At 38.5% G+C, this 19,827-nt stretch overlaps 2 protein-coding genes across 2 annotated transcripts in view; one reads left to right on the top strand and one right to left on the bottom strand.

Annotated features, from left to right (window-relative positions):
* NSUN6 (NOP2/Sun RNA methyltransferase family member 6) overlaps window positions 1–844 on the bottom strand; it is a 56,449-nt gene extending 55,605 nt beyond the window's left edge. The window contains exon 1 of the mRNA XM_003786769.3: window positions 413–844. Coding sequence (XP_003786817.1) covers window positions 413–487 — 75 coding nt within the window. The 5' untranslated portion in view covers window positions 488–844. The remainder of the gene's footprint in view (window positions 1–412) is intronic.
* Window positions 845–4,515: 3,671 nt separating this feature from the next.
* The window catches only part of ARL5B (ADP ribosylation factor like GTPase 5B), an 18,015-nt gene continuing 2,703 nt past the window's right edge, over window positions 4,516–19,827 (top strand). The window contains exons 1-3 of the mRNA XM_023511454.1: window positions 4,516–4,873; window positions 16,720–16,780; window positions 18,389–18,536. Coding sequence (XP_023367222.1) covers window positions 4,825–4,873; window positions 16,720–16,780; window positions 18,389–18,536 — 258 coding nt within the window. The 5' untranslated portion in view covers window positions 4,516–4,824. The remainder of the gene's footprint in view (window positions 4,874–16,719; window positions 16,781–18,388; window positions 18,537–19,827) is intronic.

Raw genomic sequence — 19,827 nt, 5'->3', positions numbered from 1 at the left:
CTGCTTGGGAGGCTGAGGCAAGAGAATCGCTTAAGCCCCAGAGTTTGAGGTTGGTGGGAGCTGTGACGCCACAGCACTCTACCCAGTGCGAAAAAGTGAGACTATCTCAAAAAAAAAAAAAAAAAAAAAGAACCGGGACCTTTTCTTGTCTGTCCTTGTAACCTTTTCAGTGCAATGCATGACAAACACGTAAGTTTTATGTTTACTTCTTTCCCCTTCCTAAGTGCTTAAAAAGCTTTGTTCATTATCTTAGTAAACATACGTGTAGGAAAGACTGGTATTTTTACATTTGATTAAACAGTAAGAAACCATGCTATAAAGATTTCCCTTTAGATTTTTTTTTTCTATTTCTCTGGAGAGTGCAAATATTTGACATTTTCCAAGTATCATTTAACATCTCTATACAACCTACCTCTTTGTTCACAAAACCCTCTTTAAGATAGTTTTCAACCTCGGGTCTCAAAGATATTTTAGGGAAAACAGACATTTTTATCCTGTTGTTTAGTTCTCCTCCAAGACAAGTGCTGGGAAAACGGTGTTTTTTTTCTCTTTCTGAATTACAGTGAGCAGCGTCTTGACAACGAACAGCCACACACAAAGCGCCGGTAATACGAAGTATTCGGGGAAAACGTGCCGATCACGCCCAGTTTTTAATTCGTTTCGCGGAGAAGCGTCCACGCTTTTTAGAGCCTCGCCAGATTTTAAATGTCTTTGCTCCGCTGGGGATGATCACGGAAGTCACTGAGGCGATGTCACAAGGCCGCAGAGAAATCCCCTCCAAAATTAAAAGAAAAGAAAAGCTTAGTAACTGAATAGTGGCTAACTGAATACAGATCTGGAAACCAAGCAGGCAGCCGCTCTCTTGTTATCTTATAACATATCCTCATTTTTAAACCCGCGCCGCCAACTTTTCCGCGGAAAACCGCTTTCCGATTGCGTCACGTCCGGCGCCGGCGGGGCTCCTCCTCCCTTTCCAGTCTCCCAATCCGCAGCCGCAAACAGCCGCTAGCCCCGCCCCGCGGACGGCGGCTCCGCCCGCCGAGTCAGGCAGGGCCACAGTAGGGAGGGACGGTGGGCGGGGTGAGTAAACACGTCTAGCTGCGGGCAGGGGAAGATTGGACGCCGGGAAATGGCGTGGGTTGGAGGAAGACCCGGCCTGCCTGGATCATGGGAGGGGCTCAACTGCGGTAACCTCAAAGTAGAGGAGGTGGACGAGTTTAAATCACTACCTGCTTTATCTTGAAAATATCTTTCCGATCTAGGTAAGGAGGAACCACATAGACTCTGGAAAAGAAAAGGGCTTTAACTTGTAAGTAGAGTTTAGCAAGATCCCTGGACAATCTCTATCTTTGCAGTGATTAGGTACTTGACTTCTAGATCAGCTTCAAAAAACAAAAACCTCCTATAATCGAGCAATTACAAATCACCGTGACTGCCACTGAACAGCAGAACCCTTATGGCTTTATGTCTTTAAATTAAGATCGACATTTTGAGGTACCCGTTGGAAGGAACGCCTACCAAATGTGAGAAGGCTGATCATAATGAGATGTTAATTCTCATTGATTGCATATTGGTCAAAGGCAAAGACCTAAGGATGCTTTGACCTATTTGGCGTTTTGAAACTCAGAACGTCATGACTCCTCTTTGTAAACATAAAACAACTTCATCAGAATCTTACCTTACATATACTCTTCCCACTGATAGGAACGTTAAATTTCTTTTGTACTATCTAAAGCATCTTAAAAGTGTTGATTTCTCAATAGACATTTACTGAAAATGACATGATATTGACTTCTTACATCATATGAAAGAACAGAATTTTCTTACAGGAAATCTGTCAATCTCATCTAAAATGGAGATTGATCAGTTAGACTAAAATCACAGTGAACATTACCTTACAGGTTGAGGAGAGTTTTCAAAAACACTTAAATGAGTAAATTTCATTCCTTGCTGGAAGAACATTCTGTGCTCTGAAATCTTGGTTCAACCCTTGAACGAATTGATCTTCATTATCTGCGTAATAATTTGAATTTAATTCCAGCTGAGGCTAGTTCTTCCAAGTAGTATTTTATCTGTCCTAAAGTTAGTTTATAATAGTTTGTTCTAAGAAATATTATAGTTTCATTTCTCAAATTCTCCACTTGACATTTTTCTTCCTAAAATTTCAGTTTCTTTGGTTTGTACCTTTTTTTGGTTGTTGTTTGCAGTTTTTTTTGACCGGGGCCAGGCGTGAACCCACCACCCCCAGAATAGGAGGCCGGAACCTTACTCCTTGAGCCACAGGTGACACCCTATATTTTATCTTTTTTTATACTGGACAGAGTTTACTGAGTTTCCATCTTAATTAAAAGTTATTTCCAATTAACACTTAAGAAAATAAGTTCTAATCCTATAATAGTATTATGTTCCTTTTTATCATATTTTTTCTTATTTCATGAACTCAAACTTATTGTCAAATAGTACCATTCTATAGAACAGTATCACCTCCTCTGTACCAAGGGCTACCCTAAAATTACTTTTTAAAAATTGTAAAGGATTGTTTTAAGAAAAAAAAAATCATACAGAAGTTATGTTTCTAAGTGCTACATTTAAAAACTCGAAATTTCGGCTCGGCGCCTATAGCTCAACCGGCTAAGGCGCCAGCCACGTACACCTAAGGTGGCGGGTTCGAATCCCCAGCCCGGACCCGCCAAACAACAATGACAGCTGCAACCAAAAAATAGCCGGGCGCTGTGGCGGGCGCCTGTGGTCCCAGCTACTTGGGAGGCGGAGGCAGGAGACTCGCTTGAGCCCAGGAGTTGGAGGTTGCTGTGAGGATCTGTCTCAAAAAAAAAAAAAAAAAAAAAAAAAAAAAAAAAGAAAAACTCGAAATTTCTCTGAAATTAGCAGTATTGTACTACAATTTACATAACTGATACAAGCATACGATATGAATGTAGTGTATTTTTTTCTAACAGATCCATAGACACACCAGTGTGACTTGTTAAGATAATACAGCACTATATACCATTAATGAATGATACCCATTGTTTCATGTGGCTAATTTTCTTCTCCACTTTTTAAATAAAGATTTCAAATTTCTAAATCTGCTAATTTAACATTTTGATATGAAAACTATTTAAAAATATTAGAGCAGTTTTATTTTCAGGTAAACTGTTCATAGAAAAGATGTTTACAAAAAAAGTAAATTTTAACAACAGTCCAACATAAAGTTTCCGGATATTTCCAAGGACTAGAACCAATAAAAATATCAACAGCCCTCCTCAAATATATTAATTCACGTAGCTAGGAGTGGAAATATAATTCAAATCTACTGTTTCTAAAATTTCATTAGGCTGTAATAAAAATATTTAAGAAATCTATAGTTTTTCACTTCAATTCTGTTTTTTAATAGAAAACGCTCTATTCTTTCCAGAAACTGTTTCCGAGAAATCTGAAATCCAGGGGAAAAAATTATGTGGTTTATATCCATGTCTAACAATTGAAGAATCTGTTACTGAATCTATACGTTTATTCTTTAATGAACCTAGGCCTAGAGATGTCCCAGTAAGTTTCGATTCATACAAACACAAAATCATTTACATTTATGGCCCAAGTTGATACACAAGTTAAATTAATCTCCATAGGTTGAGTACATCTCTTTATCATAAAGTTGAAGCATTATTATCCTGCCTCTAAGTGTTAAAGGGTCTGTGAAACCGGAGCACTGGGAGGACATCATACACTTCCTTTTGCACATGGAATGAAAATAGTTTGACATTTTAAAAGTCCACGCTGCCAGGGTTAATATCCAACCCCCTGACTAAAGTCATAGTCCTTTCAGTTAAGCTTGCTTCGTCAGCTGGTTTCAGGGACACCCAATTTCGTCTCATTCGAGGCTGTGAAGGTTTACCTTTCCATCTCTTGGAACTTTCTGCATCATGAAGAAGGTTTTAAAAAAAGGACCTAACCATGGACGGAAACCAAAATTGAAAATCCTGCAGAGAATTAGATCTAAGATTCAGGAACTTACCTAATGCTTGGTAAAACTGCCAAGGGGAGGGGGCATGGTTAATCACAGAACTGAACTCTGAGGCTGCAGGCATTCCATGGCTCACCTCCCAATCAATTCTATTCAGAATTTAGAATTACAACAGAACCCCAAACCTGCCTGTCCAGCGTGACAGGTAAGAAAAGTTCAGTTAGAAGAAAAACATATCACTGCTATATGTCAAAGGGCAGCAAACAGCGGCTGCTTAATCACAAAAATTGTGGCATTTTTCGTGTTTCAGAGGCCAGGGTCACAGCTGCCTTACGGCAAGGGTACTCAGAGGGAGCCCCAGAAACAAGAGATGGAGCGCCCGCCAAGGGAAATCCCCAAATCTTTATCACACCCCAATCTCCCAGACTCAGGCGCGCCCGGGGTCCGCCCACCGGAAGTGAAACTAAAGGAAACGCCACGTCGGAGTCATGAGTGACGTAAGCGCGCCGACGTCACGCGCCGTTTTTCCGGCGATGGGTGGTCCTGGGATCGGCAGGGGAGGCGGAGCCGAGGCGGGGCCTGGGGCCGGTGGAGGCTCTGGTGGGTAGGTGGGTTCAGACCGAGGGGACTACGGGTCGGCGTTGGGCTCAGCGGGCTCGAAACAAAGGACTATCCGGTGGGGACGCGGTGCGGCGCCTTCCGACGGGCAGCCGAGCTGCGAGTCGAAGCTTTGCGGCCAGCCAGTGCCTTCGCTGCGCGGTCTCAGCCTGCTTTTTCTCGGTTCCCCACAGCCAGCGCCGCCGTGGGGGGCCCGGCGCAGCGGCACCTGCTGCTGAGGGATCCCGGGGCCCGCCCAGGTGCTCATGATGGGGCTGATCTTCGCTAAACTGTGGAGCCTCTTCTGTACCCAAGGTGAGAAGGATCGAGCTGCGCAGCGGCTCGAGTCCGGGACGACTGGGGGTCCGGCCGCCGGAGAGAGGAGACAGCCGGGGGCAGAGCTTTGGGGGGACTGAAGCGTTCGGAGAAGCGGAGAAGTGACTTAGTCCAAGCCGGAGCAGGAACCCGGCGTTTTAGACTGGGAGAATATACAAGAGAGACATGGTGGGTGGCGGAAAGGGGCAATCGGACGAGAGGGCATTTGATGTCCCAGAATCCAAATTGAGAATTTGGGGATGTTAAGGAAGCAAAGGAGACTACACCTAAAAACGCCCGGAGGCTTTGGAGGGCCTTTTGCGTCTCTAATTAGGCGTAGTTTCTGTGTCTAGCCCCAGGTTAAGTGTCCACCTGCACTACTAAAAATTTTTTTTCCGTATTAACTAGTTTTGCTTTGTTTTCCTTCCTGCCCTTTAAGTCCGTGCACCTTCACGCTCTGATTTCTCCTGATTTCTAGGACTCGAGAATGAGTTACCCTATTCAGATACATGGAGTTTCCTGAAATCTTCATTCTAGACATCCCCCCCCCCCACTTTGGCGTTAAAAACTAAAACTTAGTGCTTTTGGTTCTGTGTAAGACGGTACGTGTCCGTAATTAGTCCAGAACAGGTTATGAGACATCTGGAAGTCGCAAGTCCAAAGGGCCAAGAAGTTGTAAAACCTGTTGTAAGAATGAGATGTGATGTCTTCTGAAGAGAAAAAATATTAAGATAAAAAAGAGGCCAACCATAAGTTGTAGGCATTCTATTTCCAGAACGGTTTCTTAGTAATTGAAACCAGTTTTTAAGTGCAGCTGGTTTTGCTTTTAATATTCAGGGATAATTTATAAACCAGTTTTATTTTTATGATGATACCAATTTATTATTGCTAATGTATCTTTTTTTCTGGATTTAAGAAGTCCTGAAGGGAATGAAATGGTGTTAGTTCACTTGTTCTATGGTATAAGAACTGTAGTCATTTTCAAGTTATAAATAAAGACCATATGTGTGTATGCCGTCAGTACAGATAAATATTGTTTATCAAATAATTTCAAAAGTGGCCAGAGTTTAACTCTCTGTGGATATTATCATAAATTGTGTATGTTTTTAGCAGTTTATATTTTATAATCCTTGTTAAAGAAGTTCCCTACATAAAGCAACATTTTAAGACATGCTTATGTATAAAGATGAACAGAACTATCACCCCATTATCTTTCCCCAGGACTTAAGAAATAACATTACCAAAGGAGTTGGTTCTCCCTGTGTACACCTTTCTTTTCTGTTCCATATCGTTTTTGTTTGAAGTTTCCTTAATCAGACTAGCAGGCAATAAAATATGTGAAAGGAAAATTGTGAAGATGATGAAACACGTTTCTTGGCTACTTTCGTAGTCACATAACTAATTGTTCAGGCCTCCTCAGTCTCCATTTCAACTTTTGATTTTTTTTCTTTAAATCTCCTGTTGAAAATTTAGAACTGGTGGTCATTCTGTCACTTGATCCTCTTTAATTCCTGTCGCCATAGGCCAGTCTTCAGAATTAAGACCTCCTTTGTTCTCAAATTACTCAAATGAGGCAGACATGAAAAAAAAAATGCAGCGTAGCAGATTATTTAACATGTATGTGCAAAAAAAGTGAGGGCCTCAAGAAAGAAGTGATTCATCTTTCTCAGGTAGTCTGTGGGAGACTTTGCTGGGTAAGGTATACATGGACTTTGAAGATGAGTAGGCGTTTAGGAGGCACGCGAGACCAGTGGGGGAGAGAAGCATTTTTTCTAGAAAGAAGGAAGGCTATACAAGAGGAATTAAATAATTTGGTACATTTAGGAATAGATCGGAGAGGTAATCAGGAGAACCAGATCACAGATGTCCACTCCAACATGAAGCTGTTTAGACTTAGAACGAGGAGTGGGGAGCCGTTGGAGAGTTTGAACTTGTGATTTTTTTAAAGCAGGAGAATGTCATGAGGTACCTATCTTAGTTCGTACTTTTCTTTTCTGCATTAACAAGATTAATCGCCAACCTCAATAGTTTCCAGTTTTGTCACTATATGTATCTAATCCAGAGGTATTAGATGTATTAGAATAATATGCCCAAGGCACAACCTTGGACCAGTTAAATCAGAACAGGATAGGGTGGCCTGGGCATCAGTGGCAAGGTAATTGGCATGTGCAGGTAGTGTTAAGAACGTATGTACTCCTTTCCGTTGTCTACTGGTATTTCCTCACTCCCATCTTTTTATTTTTCCTGTAGTATTTTAGAGCCTCAAATACCTTCTTGTAAATTGGATGCTGTTTGAGTTTAAGAATACTAAAGTGTGTGTTGTTTAAAGCAACTTAAAAGAACACAATCCCAGCAGTTTTGTATTGTTTAATTTTAAACTAGAGTACTGATTACTTTGGCAGCTATCATTCGAAGAAATGATTTCAAAATCTGATCACCTTTCTAAACATTTTATATATCTATGTGGTCCTGTAGGTATGTTTTTATAAAATATCAGTGTGTATATGTATGGTTTTGCATTCCTTTTTTTATTTTTATTTTTTTAATTTCTTTTTGTCTTTCACAGGCATGATCTTTTTCTCTCTGTGTTGTGATGGTACAAAGTGTTATCTAGAATTAAGAACAAGTGAAATAAAGTTTTAATTGGAGTTCATTTTCACAACCCAGTAACAACATCTTAATTCCATCATCATTATTTCTTTCTCATTTGTGAATTTCATGCTATCATTTGATAGCCACCTTTTTATGAGATCATTACTGTCCTTGACTTCTCACTGCATAGGTCTTGTGGCTCACATTTCTCCCTTTACCTTTTTTTGCTCTTAATTCTTGGCTTCTTGCTGGTGTCATACACACTGAACTTAAATGTAGGATTTACTCGTCATCTTCCAGTGCATTCTTTATCCCTGGTTCAGTTCATTTATTTATTCTGATTTTCTATCAAATGTCGCTCCTAAGATGCCTTCCCTGACTACTTTATCAAAAATAGCACGCTTGCCACCCCACCTCTCATTCTATCTTTTTCTCAATAATGCTTATCACTACCTGTAATTGTATTATAAATTTGTTTACTTGATTGTCGTGTCTTTCAATGGAAATAATTCTCTGAAGCATGAACTTTAATCCTTTCTATACGCCCCCAATAGCTGTCACATAATGGGTGCTGATTTTAGTGTATTTTTTTTAAGCATAAAAGTCTGTTTGATTAACATATTCATGGGTCATTTAGAAAGTCTGAGATACGCAAAAATGAAGAAACGTAAAGAAACAAATGAAGCCTGCGCAGCAACCCTGATAAATTGTGAAACTTGCACAGGTGAATCAGGAAAGACACTGTCAGCTGTTTCTTAGAAGTGAAATAACGAACCAGTGACACAGTCTGTCTTAAAACTTTCCTAGTGACTCACATACATTGCTTTTTAAAGTTAGTGTTGAAGTCTTTTTTTTTTTTTTTTTTTGAGACAGAGCCTCAAGCTGTCCCCCTGGGTAGAGTGCCGTGGCATTACAGCTCACAGCAACCTCCAACTCTTGGGCTCAAGCGAGTCCCCTGCCTCAGCCTCCCAAGTAGCTGGGACCACAGGCGCCCGCCACAACACCCGGCTATTTTTTGGTTGCAGCCATTATTGTTGTTTGGCGGGTCCGGGCTGGGGATTCGAACCCGCCACCTTAGGTGTACGTGGCTGGCGCCTTAGCTGGTTGAGCTATAGGCGCCGAGCCTAGTGTTGAAGTCTTAAAGTGGTGTATATATCGGTCGTGCCTCTTCAAACTCCTTTAACTTTTTTTCCTCTATACTCTTCTATATAGCTGAATAAGATGCCTGTATGGAAGTTACCATTGGTCTTATTGCTATAGAAGAGAAACTCGTACTTTCCTCGTCATCCTAGTATAGTTTATTATACACTAAATATTTTCATTATTATGGCTGAAGTTTTATTGCTGAGCTATAGTATGCTGTAACCTGGGACCTATCTGGTGATTTCTTTCTCCTGCCCTCTCCTCCAGACTGCTTCAGATAGAACTTGAGTCTGTGTCTCTTTTTTTTTTTTTTTTTTTTTTTTTTGGCCAGGGCCAGGTTTGAACCCGCTACCTCTGGTATATGGGGCTGGCGCCCTATTCCTTAAGCCACAGGCGCCACCCCGAGTCTGTGTCTCATACACAGCTGTTATAAACTTGCCTTTGCTTTTCTATTTTATTAAACCAGTATCTTCTTTCCTGATTTACTCTTACTCTGATGAAACTCATTCTTTAGAAATTTCCTGCACAGGTGTCCATAAGTGCTTTTCTTTCTTTCTTTTATTTTATTTTATTTTATTTTCCTTTTTGAGATCTTACTTGTTGCCCAGGCCAGTCTCAAACTCTTGGGGGCAAATGATCCTCCTGCCTCATAAGTAGCATTTTGTTTGTTTCTCACTTTTACTAACATTTGGTGTTATTCGTCTTTAATTTTAGACATTCTGTTGGATGTGTAGTGCTATCTCATTGTGGTTTGAATTTCCATTTTTCTGGTGAACATTGAGCGTATATTTTACTTGTGCTTAATAGGTGTTGGTGTATAGTTCTTTGAAGACAGATCATCTTTTGCCCATTAAAAAAAATAATTTTGGTCCTTTTTATCATTGAATTTTAGGAATTAGTTATATATTTTGAAATTGAACCCTTTGTCAACATGTGTTTTGTGAAGGGTTTGCCTCAGTCTCTGGTTTACCTGTCATTTTCCTAATGGGGATTTTTGTTAATGCAGAAATTTTTGATTTTGGTGAAATCCAATGCCTCAAAAAAAAATTATTTTTTAGTGGCTGTTGCTTTCTGTGTCCTGTTTAAGGAATCTGCTCCTTTCATCTAGAAGCTTTAGTTATTATGCTTAGCTCTCTGATTCATCTCAAATTATTTTTGGTTTATGATGTGAACAGAGATTGAGTTTCTTTCTTTCTTTTTTTTTTTTTTTTTAACACGAACACCTGCTGGTTCCAGCATATTTACTGAAGACTTTTTTTTCCCCAACATGATTGCCTTGGAGGCTTTGTTGAAACCCAAAACCCAAATGATTTTAATTCTCTTATCTTGCTTGGATCTTTATGTATGTTTATCTGTAAGCCATACTGCAAGTCTAGTAATGGAAATTTTCAACTTTGTTTTGTTAATCTTCTAAAAGAAAATGTTTTAATTTTCTCTGTTTTTCTGTTTTTATTCCTGCTACTTATTTTCTTCCTTCTGCTTACTTTGTGTTTACTCTTAAAAAAATTAAAAAAAAAAAAAAAAACCTAGCTGTTCTGAGTGTGGCATTGTGTTGTTCGGGCTTTTGTCTTTTCAGATATCAACATTTTAAAGCTATAAATGTCCCTCTAGTTTACTGCTTTAGCTACATTCTCCAAGTTTTAATATGTTGTATTTGAATGTTCTGTTTGAAGTATTTTCTAATTTTTTTATATCTGATTCCTTCTTTGACTTGTGTTTTATTTATAAGCACGTTTAATTTCCGAACACTTGTTGTTTGTTAGATAGTTTAGTCCTAGTTACTAAAGTAACTTACTTATGGGGCAGAGACATACTGTGGAATATTTCCATTTTCTTTTTCAAATTTCTGGAAACTATTTTTGTGGTTGTCAGTGGTCTGTTTTCGTCTATATCGTTTGCACTTGAAAAGAGTAAGTACTCTTTAGTTGTGTGTAATGTTTTATAAATCTGTACTAGGTAAAGGTGGTTGTTAGTCTCCTTCACATCTGCTGTGTTTTAGTACCTACCTCATGTAAAAAGCATATAGTTGGGTCTTGCTTGTTTAATACATTGTGAAATTCTCTCCCTTGAATTGTAAGATTTAGTTTCGTTTTAATTGGAATACATAGTTCAGTTACTGAATATTGTTTGGCTTATGGTATGATTGTATATTAAGCTCTACTATTTTATTGTTTGTTTTCTCTTTGTTCCAGAGACTTGTTACTTTATTCTTCCTTTTATACTTACTTTTGGGTTAAATGATTTAATTTTAGGATTCCATTTTATTTTGACTTTTTTCTGTGTGGGGATCAGGGCAAAGGGAGAAAGGATACTTATTTGACTTTCTATCTAATCTTATGTACACTATTTTTAGGACGCCACCAGAAATTATTACATACGTTGTAATTTCTCATAGTCTGTCAAGAATTATTAATGTAACATTTCTTGTAAAACATAAGCACCTTAAAACTACAGAATTCTACATTCGCCTGGTCCTTTTTTATGTTATTTCAATATGTCATGAAACCTGCAAAATGCATCACAGTGTTTGCTTTGAACGGCCACACGTTCTGTAAAGTGTTCAGATGGGTTGAATTTTATTTTTCACATTTACCCACTTTACTATTTTCAATGTTTTTAATTTCCATATGGTAGAAATTCCCTTCAAGCAGAGCTCTAGCATTTTTGTAATGTAGTTCTGCTCATGATTGATTCTTTTTGCCTAAAAATGTTTTTATTATGCTTCACTCTTACACATCTATTTGCTGACTGCAGAGTCCTAGGGGTTTTCTTTTCTTTTAGTACTTTAATATCATTTCAGTGTTTTCTCAACTGTTTTTTTTTTCTGATGAGCTGTTTGATAACAGTTCTTATCTTAGATCTATGCGGTTTTTTTCTCTGACTGCCTTCAGGATGTTTTCTTTATCTTTGGTTTTCAGCAGATTGACTTTGATGTGCCTAGCTTTACTTTTCTTTGTACTTAGAGTTCTCTGAGCTTCTTGATTTTGGACATTTTTCATATGTTTGTACTCACCTAGTTTACTTTTTTAACTTGTATTTCTTAGACTAGTTTTTTCCCCAAACTGCCCAGCATAAGTCATTAGTAAGTTGTAATGTTGATTTAGTGAGCATTTAAAAATCAAATGGACATTCTAAAATAGAAACTGTCAGAACACATGTCAGTAAAGGTATTGTTCTGTGAAACTTTTGCTTGGGTTATGTGTGTCCTGGGTCATGATGTAAAATATAGTTCTTAACTGTGATCATTATCCAACAAGCTTAAAAACCGTGGGCTAACCATGCCCCTTTACATTTGCCCTCCAGATCATGGGCAGTGTTTGAATTCTCTAGATGCTAGGTGTGTGTGCTTGTTGAAGACCTCTTATCAATTCTTTTGTTTGTTGAGTTGGGGGAAAGGTCTTTGGTATCTTCTTAGGCACTTAAATCTATCTGCTTAAACTCTTTGATCTTCTGTATATAATACCTTTATTTACCTGAAGACTGTGTTTCTTATACCCAATAAACTTTTCCTTTTTTTATTATCAAGATCATAAGACTCAATTTTGACACAGAAATGGGGAGGCATCACATTAAGCAACCACTAGTCAAACTAAAAAAAAATAAAAGTAATAGAAGAATGTTTTATTTACTACTGAATTGAGAAAAAGCTAAGTGAGATAAAGAACACAGTTATCTTTTTCCCTTAGGCTCTAAGCTTATTCAACACGAAGTATTTTATTTAGTTAGTTACTGTGAGGGTACGGATAACTAGGTTATGATATTTGCATTTGTTAGGTTGAGTCCCTCTTGTAGTTTTGTCCCCCTAAAAGGTGTGCCATATACCCCTACACTGTGCCCATTAAGTGGGAGTGTACCAGTCCCCTCCTCTCTTTTCCTCTACCCCTTGCTTACCCCTCCCCCCAACTTGAAATGAATTGACTTTTTCTCTTATGTGGACATATCTTAGATCATCTGCTGGCTTCCTGTTAGTATTGAGTACATTGGATATTTGCTTTTACATTCTTGTGATACTTTCCTAAGAAGGGTGTGTTTCAGCTTCATCCAGGTTAATACAAAAGATGTAAAGTCAATAGAAAGTATTTTAAATACTTACATAGATTCTATTCTTAAGGAATTTCTAAAATTTAAAATAATGTACATATTTGAAGATTTAAAAAGTTTTTTTGGACTTTGTGTTTATATTTAGTTTGCCACTAACATATAAATAGGATTAAAACATGACTAGTGAAGAAATCCATTATCTAGTAGTTTAGAGCTCCAGCTCTAGAATCAAATTCCTGGGTAAGAGTCTCTTTACTTCCCAGCAGCATGACCTTGGGCACCTAAAACTCAGTTTCCTTATAGCTAAATGAATAATGACATCACTTTCTCCTAGAGCAGTGGTTCTTAACCTTCCTAATGCCGCAGCCCTTTAATACAGTTCCTGTGGGGTGCAACCTACAGGTTGAGAACCTGTGTCCTGGAATGATGATGAGGATTGATTTGCATAATGCATATATAAACACTTAGAATGAAACAGTAGAATATTCCTTTCCAGTTTTTTCTTAGCTGAAAACTGGATTCTAGATCTCATCCTTAAGAGTATTACTGTGAGATACCTCTGTATTTCTTCTTTGAACTAATGATATTATTTTGTAAGTGCTTGTTTATGTACTTTAAAGATTCTACCTTGTGGCTCGGCGCCTATAGCTCAACCAGCTAAGGCGCCAGCCACGTACACCTAAGGTGGAGGGTTCGAATCCCCAGCCCGGACCCGCCAAACAACAATGACGGCTGCAACCAAAAAATAGCCGGGCGTTGTGGCGGGCGCCTGTGGTCCCAGCTACTTGGGAGGCTGAGGCAGGAGACTCGCTTGAGCCCAGGAGTTGGAGGTTGCTATGAGCTGTAATGCCATGGCACTCTACCCAGGGGACAGCTTGAGGCTCTGTCTCAAAAAAAAAAAAAAAAAAAAAAAAAGATTCTACCTTGTTCATCTTAACCACAATTATTACAGTCAAGCATTTAAATGAACTTAATGTTGAATCACTGAATCATCAAGATTTACATTGCTGCTCTGAAAAAGTTAGGCATTCAAGAATATGAGTGTTGTGATGGGAGTCTGGGGAGACCAGAGAATTGGGGAGCCCAATTAATATGGTAGAACAGAAAGAAGGGGGAAATCTCTTTCACGGCCATCATCCACATGTGTTTCAGCTACAGCCAGTTACTTAACAGGGACTCGGTTTCCTTGTCTATAAAGGCAAGGTGGCCCAGGTCAGTCCTGGGTTCCTCAGCGGTGCATTTAGAGATGAAGTCATAAGAAGGCAGGAGTAAATCTCAAGTTCTGCAGTCTGTTCCAAGCTAAAACATGATTATGATTCTACAATCAGTATAATACAGAGACAGTTTTTTGTGGCTTTTCATTTATTTTCAAGAGCCAGAATTTCTTGGGTGTTCGTCATTGCTCTGTAGGCCTTCATTCTCAGATTGCCACAACACATCTGACTTTTCCAGCCTGTCCTTTGTAATAATTTAGACTTAAATGCTATTTGGTAAATTTGCTTAATCACCAAATTTGGGCATTTTTACTTGGTAATATGGTGTTTACATACTCTCTAGTTACATGACAGTGTGGGTCCAAATATTATATACCTAGAAAGTAGCAATTCCTATTTCATCATATCTTTAGAGCTGTGTTATATGTTAAAATTAAAAGCTGGTCATTTTATCACACATTTTAACATTATCAAATTTTAATATGAAGAATATATTTGGACAGATTTTCACAATTTTTAATTCTGTCACTATTTAGTATTTCTCTAATACTTTTCTTCCCATAGTGTTAATCTAATTGGCATCATTTGGTATTCTGTATTAAAACTACAAATTCTAGGGCGGCGCCTGTGGCTCAATTGAGTAGGGTGCCAGCCCCATATACCAGAGGTGGTGTGTTCAAACCCAGCCTTGGCCAAAAACTGCCAATAAATAAATAAATACAACTACAAATTCTAGGCCGGTGCGGTGGCTCATGCCTATAATCCCAGCACAGTGGGAGGCCAAGATAGGTGGGTTGCTTGAGCTCTGGAGTTCAAGACCAGCCTGAGCAAGAGCAAGACCCCTGTCTTTACTAAAAATACTAAAACTAGCCAGGCATGGTGGTGTGGACCTGTACTCCCAGCTACTACTCTCTTGAGCCCAAGAGTTTGAGGTTGCTATAAGCTGTGATGATCCCATAGCACAGGTGTCCTCAAACTACAGCCCATGGGCCACATGCAGCCCGCCTAGGACATTTATCTGGCCCACTGGGTTTTTTTGCCGCCACTGCCTGTCCTGCTTAGCAGCCAACTCGTTCTGGGGCCCACAGTCTGGCTCCAACGGTCTGAGGGACAGTGAACTGGCCCCCTGTTTAAAAAGTTTGAGGACCCCTGCCATAGCGCTTTACCCAGGGCATCAGCAGAGTAAGACTCTGTCTCAAAAAAGGTAAAACTACAATTCTTTTTCAGTTTACTAAAAATTAAAAAATAGAGTAAAGGGAAAACATTTTTCTTTCTTTGATTTGTTTCTGCTGCTTCTTCTTCTTTTTTTTTTTTGCAGTTTTTGGCCGGGCTGGGTTTGAACTGGCCACCTCTGGCATGTGGTGCCAGCGCCCTATTCCTTTGAGAATAGGAACGCTGCCCCATTTCTTCTTTTTTGGAATTATTCATTTCTTAACCTGAAATTATCTAGAAATAAGAAATCTTACTGATTTTCTTTTGAAAGTATAAGCCAGTTTTATAAGAGGTCCAAGAGAACACCACAGGCAAGACAGCAGAGAAACTTCTGTACAAACACTTGATTAAAATTAAATAACACCTCTGCGATTGGACCGTTCTTCATTCAGTACAAATAAGCATGTATTGTGTTGGTTCTGGAGATGACTAGATGAGTAACACTGGAAGTACTCTGCCCTCTCAGCACGTTGTTGGGGCAAAGGTACCAGCTTGGTCTTGGAATATGATCCCTAGAAAGACTGTCTCATGGGGTGACACATTTTTAAAACATTCCAATTCACTGTAACTCTGATAGGTACAAGTAACATCTTAACCCAAAATTATTCAACTATTCACAAAACCTTTTGAATTGCGTGTATCTCACCCCCAACACACATAAGTGTGGGCAAATTGATTTTTTTTTTTTTGTATTTTATTTTTTTATTTTTATTTTTTTGAGACAGAGTCTCACTATGTCACCCTTGGTAGAGTAGCGTGTTATCACAGCTCACCCAACCTCAAACTCTTGGGCTTAAATGATTCTCTTGCCTCAGCTCCCGAAGTAGCTGAGACTATAGGCACCAGCCACAATACCCGGCTATTTTCTATTGTAGTTGTCACTGTTGTTTAGCTGGCCCGGGTGGGTTCAAACCCACCACCCTCAGTGTATGTGACTGTGCTATGGTCACCAAGCCAGCCAATTGATTTTAATAATGATTCTGAAAAACAATAAAGAAGGTTGAAAACGTACCCCCCCAAGGGACTGTAACGAACTGGTCAGCATATGAAGATAGTCAACATAAGGAATTAGGCCCATTGTACTGATACGTACATGATACTGTACTGTACTGTACTGTCCAGTCTGTGAAAATTAGGTCAACTTATGGAGGTGGTCAGGGTAGGGAGATGGTCAACTGTGGAGGTTCTACTGTATTTGCCAAATCTGTTCTAAATAATTTAGTACTATTCCTGTTGTTGCCTGCCTTGTTTAACATGAATTGAGAATTGACTGAGTTTTAGTCTGTCAGCAAAATATTTAGTTTTCATGGAGAATATTTTGAGGACTTAGAGATAAAGAACATATAGTTTACATATATGGGTTGAGGAGCAGTTTCTTCACTGTTGTAAAAATATGCAGTTGTATAGTCTTCTCACAACTCAATATATAACCCCTGCTTTTACAAGAGAACTAAAAGTCATGGTTGTCTCGCTCAAGGCAGCTAGCTTTAACATAATAAAATGTCTTCCTTTATTTTAACAGTCCAGTAATAGATAGCCAGCGAATGATTCTCATTAGCAAGCTAAGTGATAATCATTGTTGAAAAGTATGTAATTGCCGTATGCAGCAGTGTTAAATGTTTACTATTTGTTTTCCTTTCATAGAACACAAAGTAATTATAGTGGGACTGGATAATGCAGGGAAAACCACCATTCTTTATCAGTTGTAAGTATGAGTTTTCATTATTTTAGTTACTGAAACCTTCTATAATTAAGAACGAGATATAATATGATGAAAAACTTAAACATACAGTTTTTAATTTTTATCAAACGCAATTTTTATAGAAATGCAAGTAAAATAAACCGCTGTATATTTGCTAAAGCCCTCACAAGCATTCACTGTTTTCTGGCCTTGAAAGAAAGAGTTAATATTAACTAATAATAAATAAAGCACATATTATAAGTGTTGGGGTAAGGCAGTGAAGTAGATTTCACTTAGTTCTTCCTACTGTGAGGGTCATGTAATAAATTGGTATCATTACTAAGCTATTGGTACTGTCCTGACTGATCGCTTTGGAATTATTTTAACATAGTCCCGACTTGGCAAATCAAAAGAAAATATCGCTGTAGTAGCTTGTAATAGGGAGTAGCTTGAAATTCAGAGAAATATATTAACACTTCAAGTCCATGAATCCACTATGAATTCACTTGTCAGTGCCAAGGACGTGCTCTTGTTAAGCAGTGGAAATGGAGCTGTATCCTAAGCATTTTGACCAATAGTTATGAAGTACTGTGCCCCATGATGTGGCTCTTACCTTTTCCCACCTCGTCTTGCATTGGAAAGTGCAGTGGTCTGCTCCTCCGAGAAGTACTTCACTTAACCAATGCGTAATGTGATTTTTTAGCTGCTTAGCTAAAAAGCTGCTGACTTATGGTTTGTTTCAGCATTGAAAAACTACCTTTTTTTTTTTTTTAATTGAGACAGAGTCTCACTCTGTCACCCTGGGCAGAGTGCAGGGGCATCGTAGGTCACAGCAACCTCAAACTCCTGGACTCAGGCTGTCCTCCTGCCTCAGCCTTCTGAGTAGCTGGGATCACAGGCACCTACTATAATGCCCAGCTGAATAACTACTCTTTTAAAAAGCATTTTCATTCATTGGGCATTATGTATTATACTATTTAAATATGATTTAATATTTGAACCTCTCATTTTTATTGAAATAATCTTAGCTTCAAAAATACATATAAAATCCAAGAGTCACAAGCCTCCTTCAGCACAGGGCTGGCATGTTATCAGCAAATACTTGTTGAATGAATGTCAGTATTTTAAATATATTAATTAAAATTTTCATTTGCTCATGGCCTTATCTCTTTAGAACTAGTTTAGGTTGATAAGCCTGAAGTAATTTTTGTGTGTTAAGTCTCAATTTTCTCACGTAAACAGTCTTCAAAATTGTGGACAGCCTATTACCTAGTGACAGCCTATACCTAGGTGGCATAAAGTCACCTAGAACCTTGTTATTTTAGGATGGGGCATTGGTTCTCATCTAACAAGTAACAGGACATGGTGGTATTGGAATTTTTAGCCATAGAAATACAGTCCCAGTGCTCTCTTCTGTTTAAAAGCTTAAGCTTTTAGTTCATTCCATTAAAAACCCAGAAAACTTTCTTTGGGGGTTGTTCTTTGTCTAGCTATTTCTTTGCACAAATGGTTCTATTTTCATGCTAATTATCATCACCAACATTAATAAGGAAGATTGGTCTTAAAATATAGAGATAAAACTGGCTTCAGGTTCTCAAGATTGACAAGCGTTTTAATGGTGCCTTTCAACAGCTTAATGAATGAAGTGGTCCATACTTCTCCAACCATAGGAAGCAATGTTGAAGAGATAGTTGTAAAGAATACTCATTTTCTTATGTGGGATATTGGTGGTCAAGAGTCCCTGCGGTCATCCTGGAACACGTATTACTCAAACACAGAGGTATGCTGAGATTACTCTTAAATTTAAATGAGAAGAACCAAAGAGTAAGCACGGAAAATAGGCTGCCGTGAAGGCATCTTGACAGTTGTCTTGTAATAAGTTCCTTTTTGGCAAGGAATTTGGGTTTTCAAGTAAAAGGCAAGTAGAATTGTTATGAAAGCTGTTATTATGCTGCGTATTAGTTGAGTGGTTACTGTTGGTCAGGCTCTCTCGGTTCATCCTCACAATAATAACTCATCTCCCGTGTTGTAGAAATCTGACACAAAAAGAAATTATGTACTTTTTCCCAAGTTCTCATAACTTTATAACAAGCCTGATTGGGTGAGGAGAAAAATACTTTAAGCATAATTTAATAAACTGTTTCAAATAACGTGAACTGAACATTGAAAATTTTGGTTAGATTGCATTTTAATTTCTAAAAACGGATTTGCTGGTCCTCCCCCAGCGCGCTCCGTCACGCTGCTGCTTTTGTTTCTTCTTCCTGGCATTTGTTTTTTAAGACCGCAGAGTTCTGTTGAAAGGTTTATTTCTAAGAATGCTGGTGTACCATTGCTTCAGTTTCATTTCTCTTTGCAAAGAGGTACACTTACCCAATTTTTTCTAAAATGATACTTTTTAAAAATTGGAGTTTGTGGGAGGACAGAGGGGGAAAGGGATATAAGGATTTTTGGTCAAAAAAGAAAGGATTTCTTTTCTTTTTAAAGAAAAAACATATATCCTAGATTTATATGGTAATAGCTTATGTATATGTGTATAAGTAGGAAACTAGACAGTATGTCATAGATAATTTAGCAATTGTGGTAGCAATTAATTGTTTTCTTGTGGGGACAGAAGGCGGTGGTAAGCAAATCGTCAGGTTGTAGGGCACATTTGTACAGCAAAATAACATTCTAAAGCTAGAATATGCTAGAGTAAGGGAAGAACATCATTTTAGCATATGATTTATTTAAATAGCCTAGCTATTGGTATTTTTTTAAAGCTCGCAACTCAATTTGTAAACAGAGTATTTATCTTTGATGCACTGGTCAAAGTTGATTCTAGAAGACTCAGTATGGGTCCAGAAAGAATGTTTTACTAATGTTATTTGCATGCACTATCTTTTAATAAGCTATTTTTACAAGAATATGAAAATCACTCTAAAGATCAAAGGCCTTTATTGCCGCCCACCAGCATAGCCCAGAGCATCTGCAACCTTAGGCTATGGGTAGAGCTCCTGTCTGTGTGGTTTTCCACCAATTACTTTGTTCACCCTTGGTGTCTTGCTTTTGAAAATTCTTTAGGCTCGGCGCCT

Source organism: Otolemur garnettii, unplaced genomic scaffold (genome assembly GCF_000181295.1).
Source record: "Otolemur garnettii isolate 467f Iridium unplaced genomic scaffold, OtoGar3 scaffold00019, whole genome shotgun sequence".
Classification (NCBI taxonomy): Eukaryota; Metazoa; Chordata; class Mammalia; order Primates; family Galagidae; genus Otolemur; species Otolemur garnettii.
This window is presented reverse-complemented; position numbering and strand designations above follow the sequence as displayed.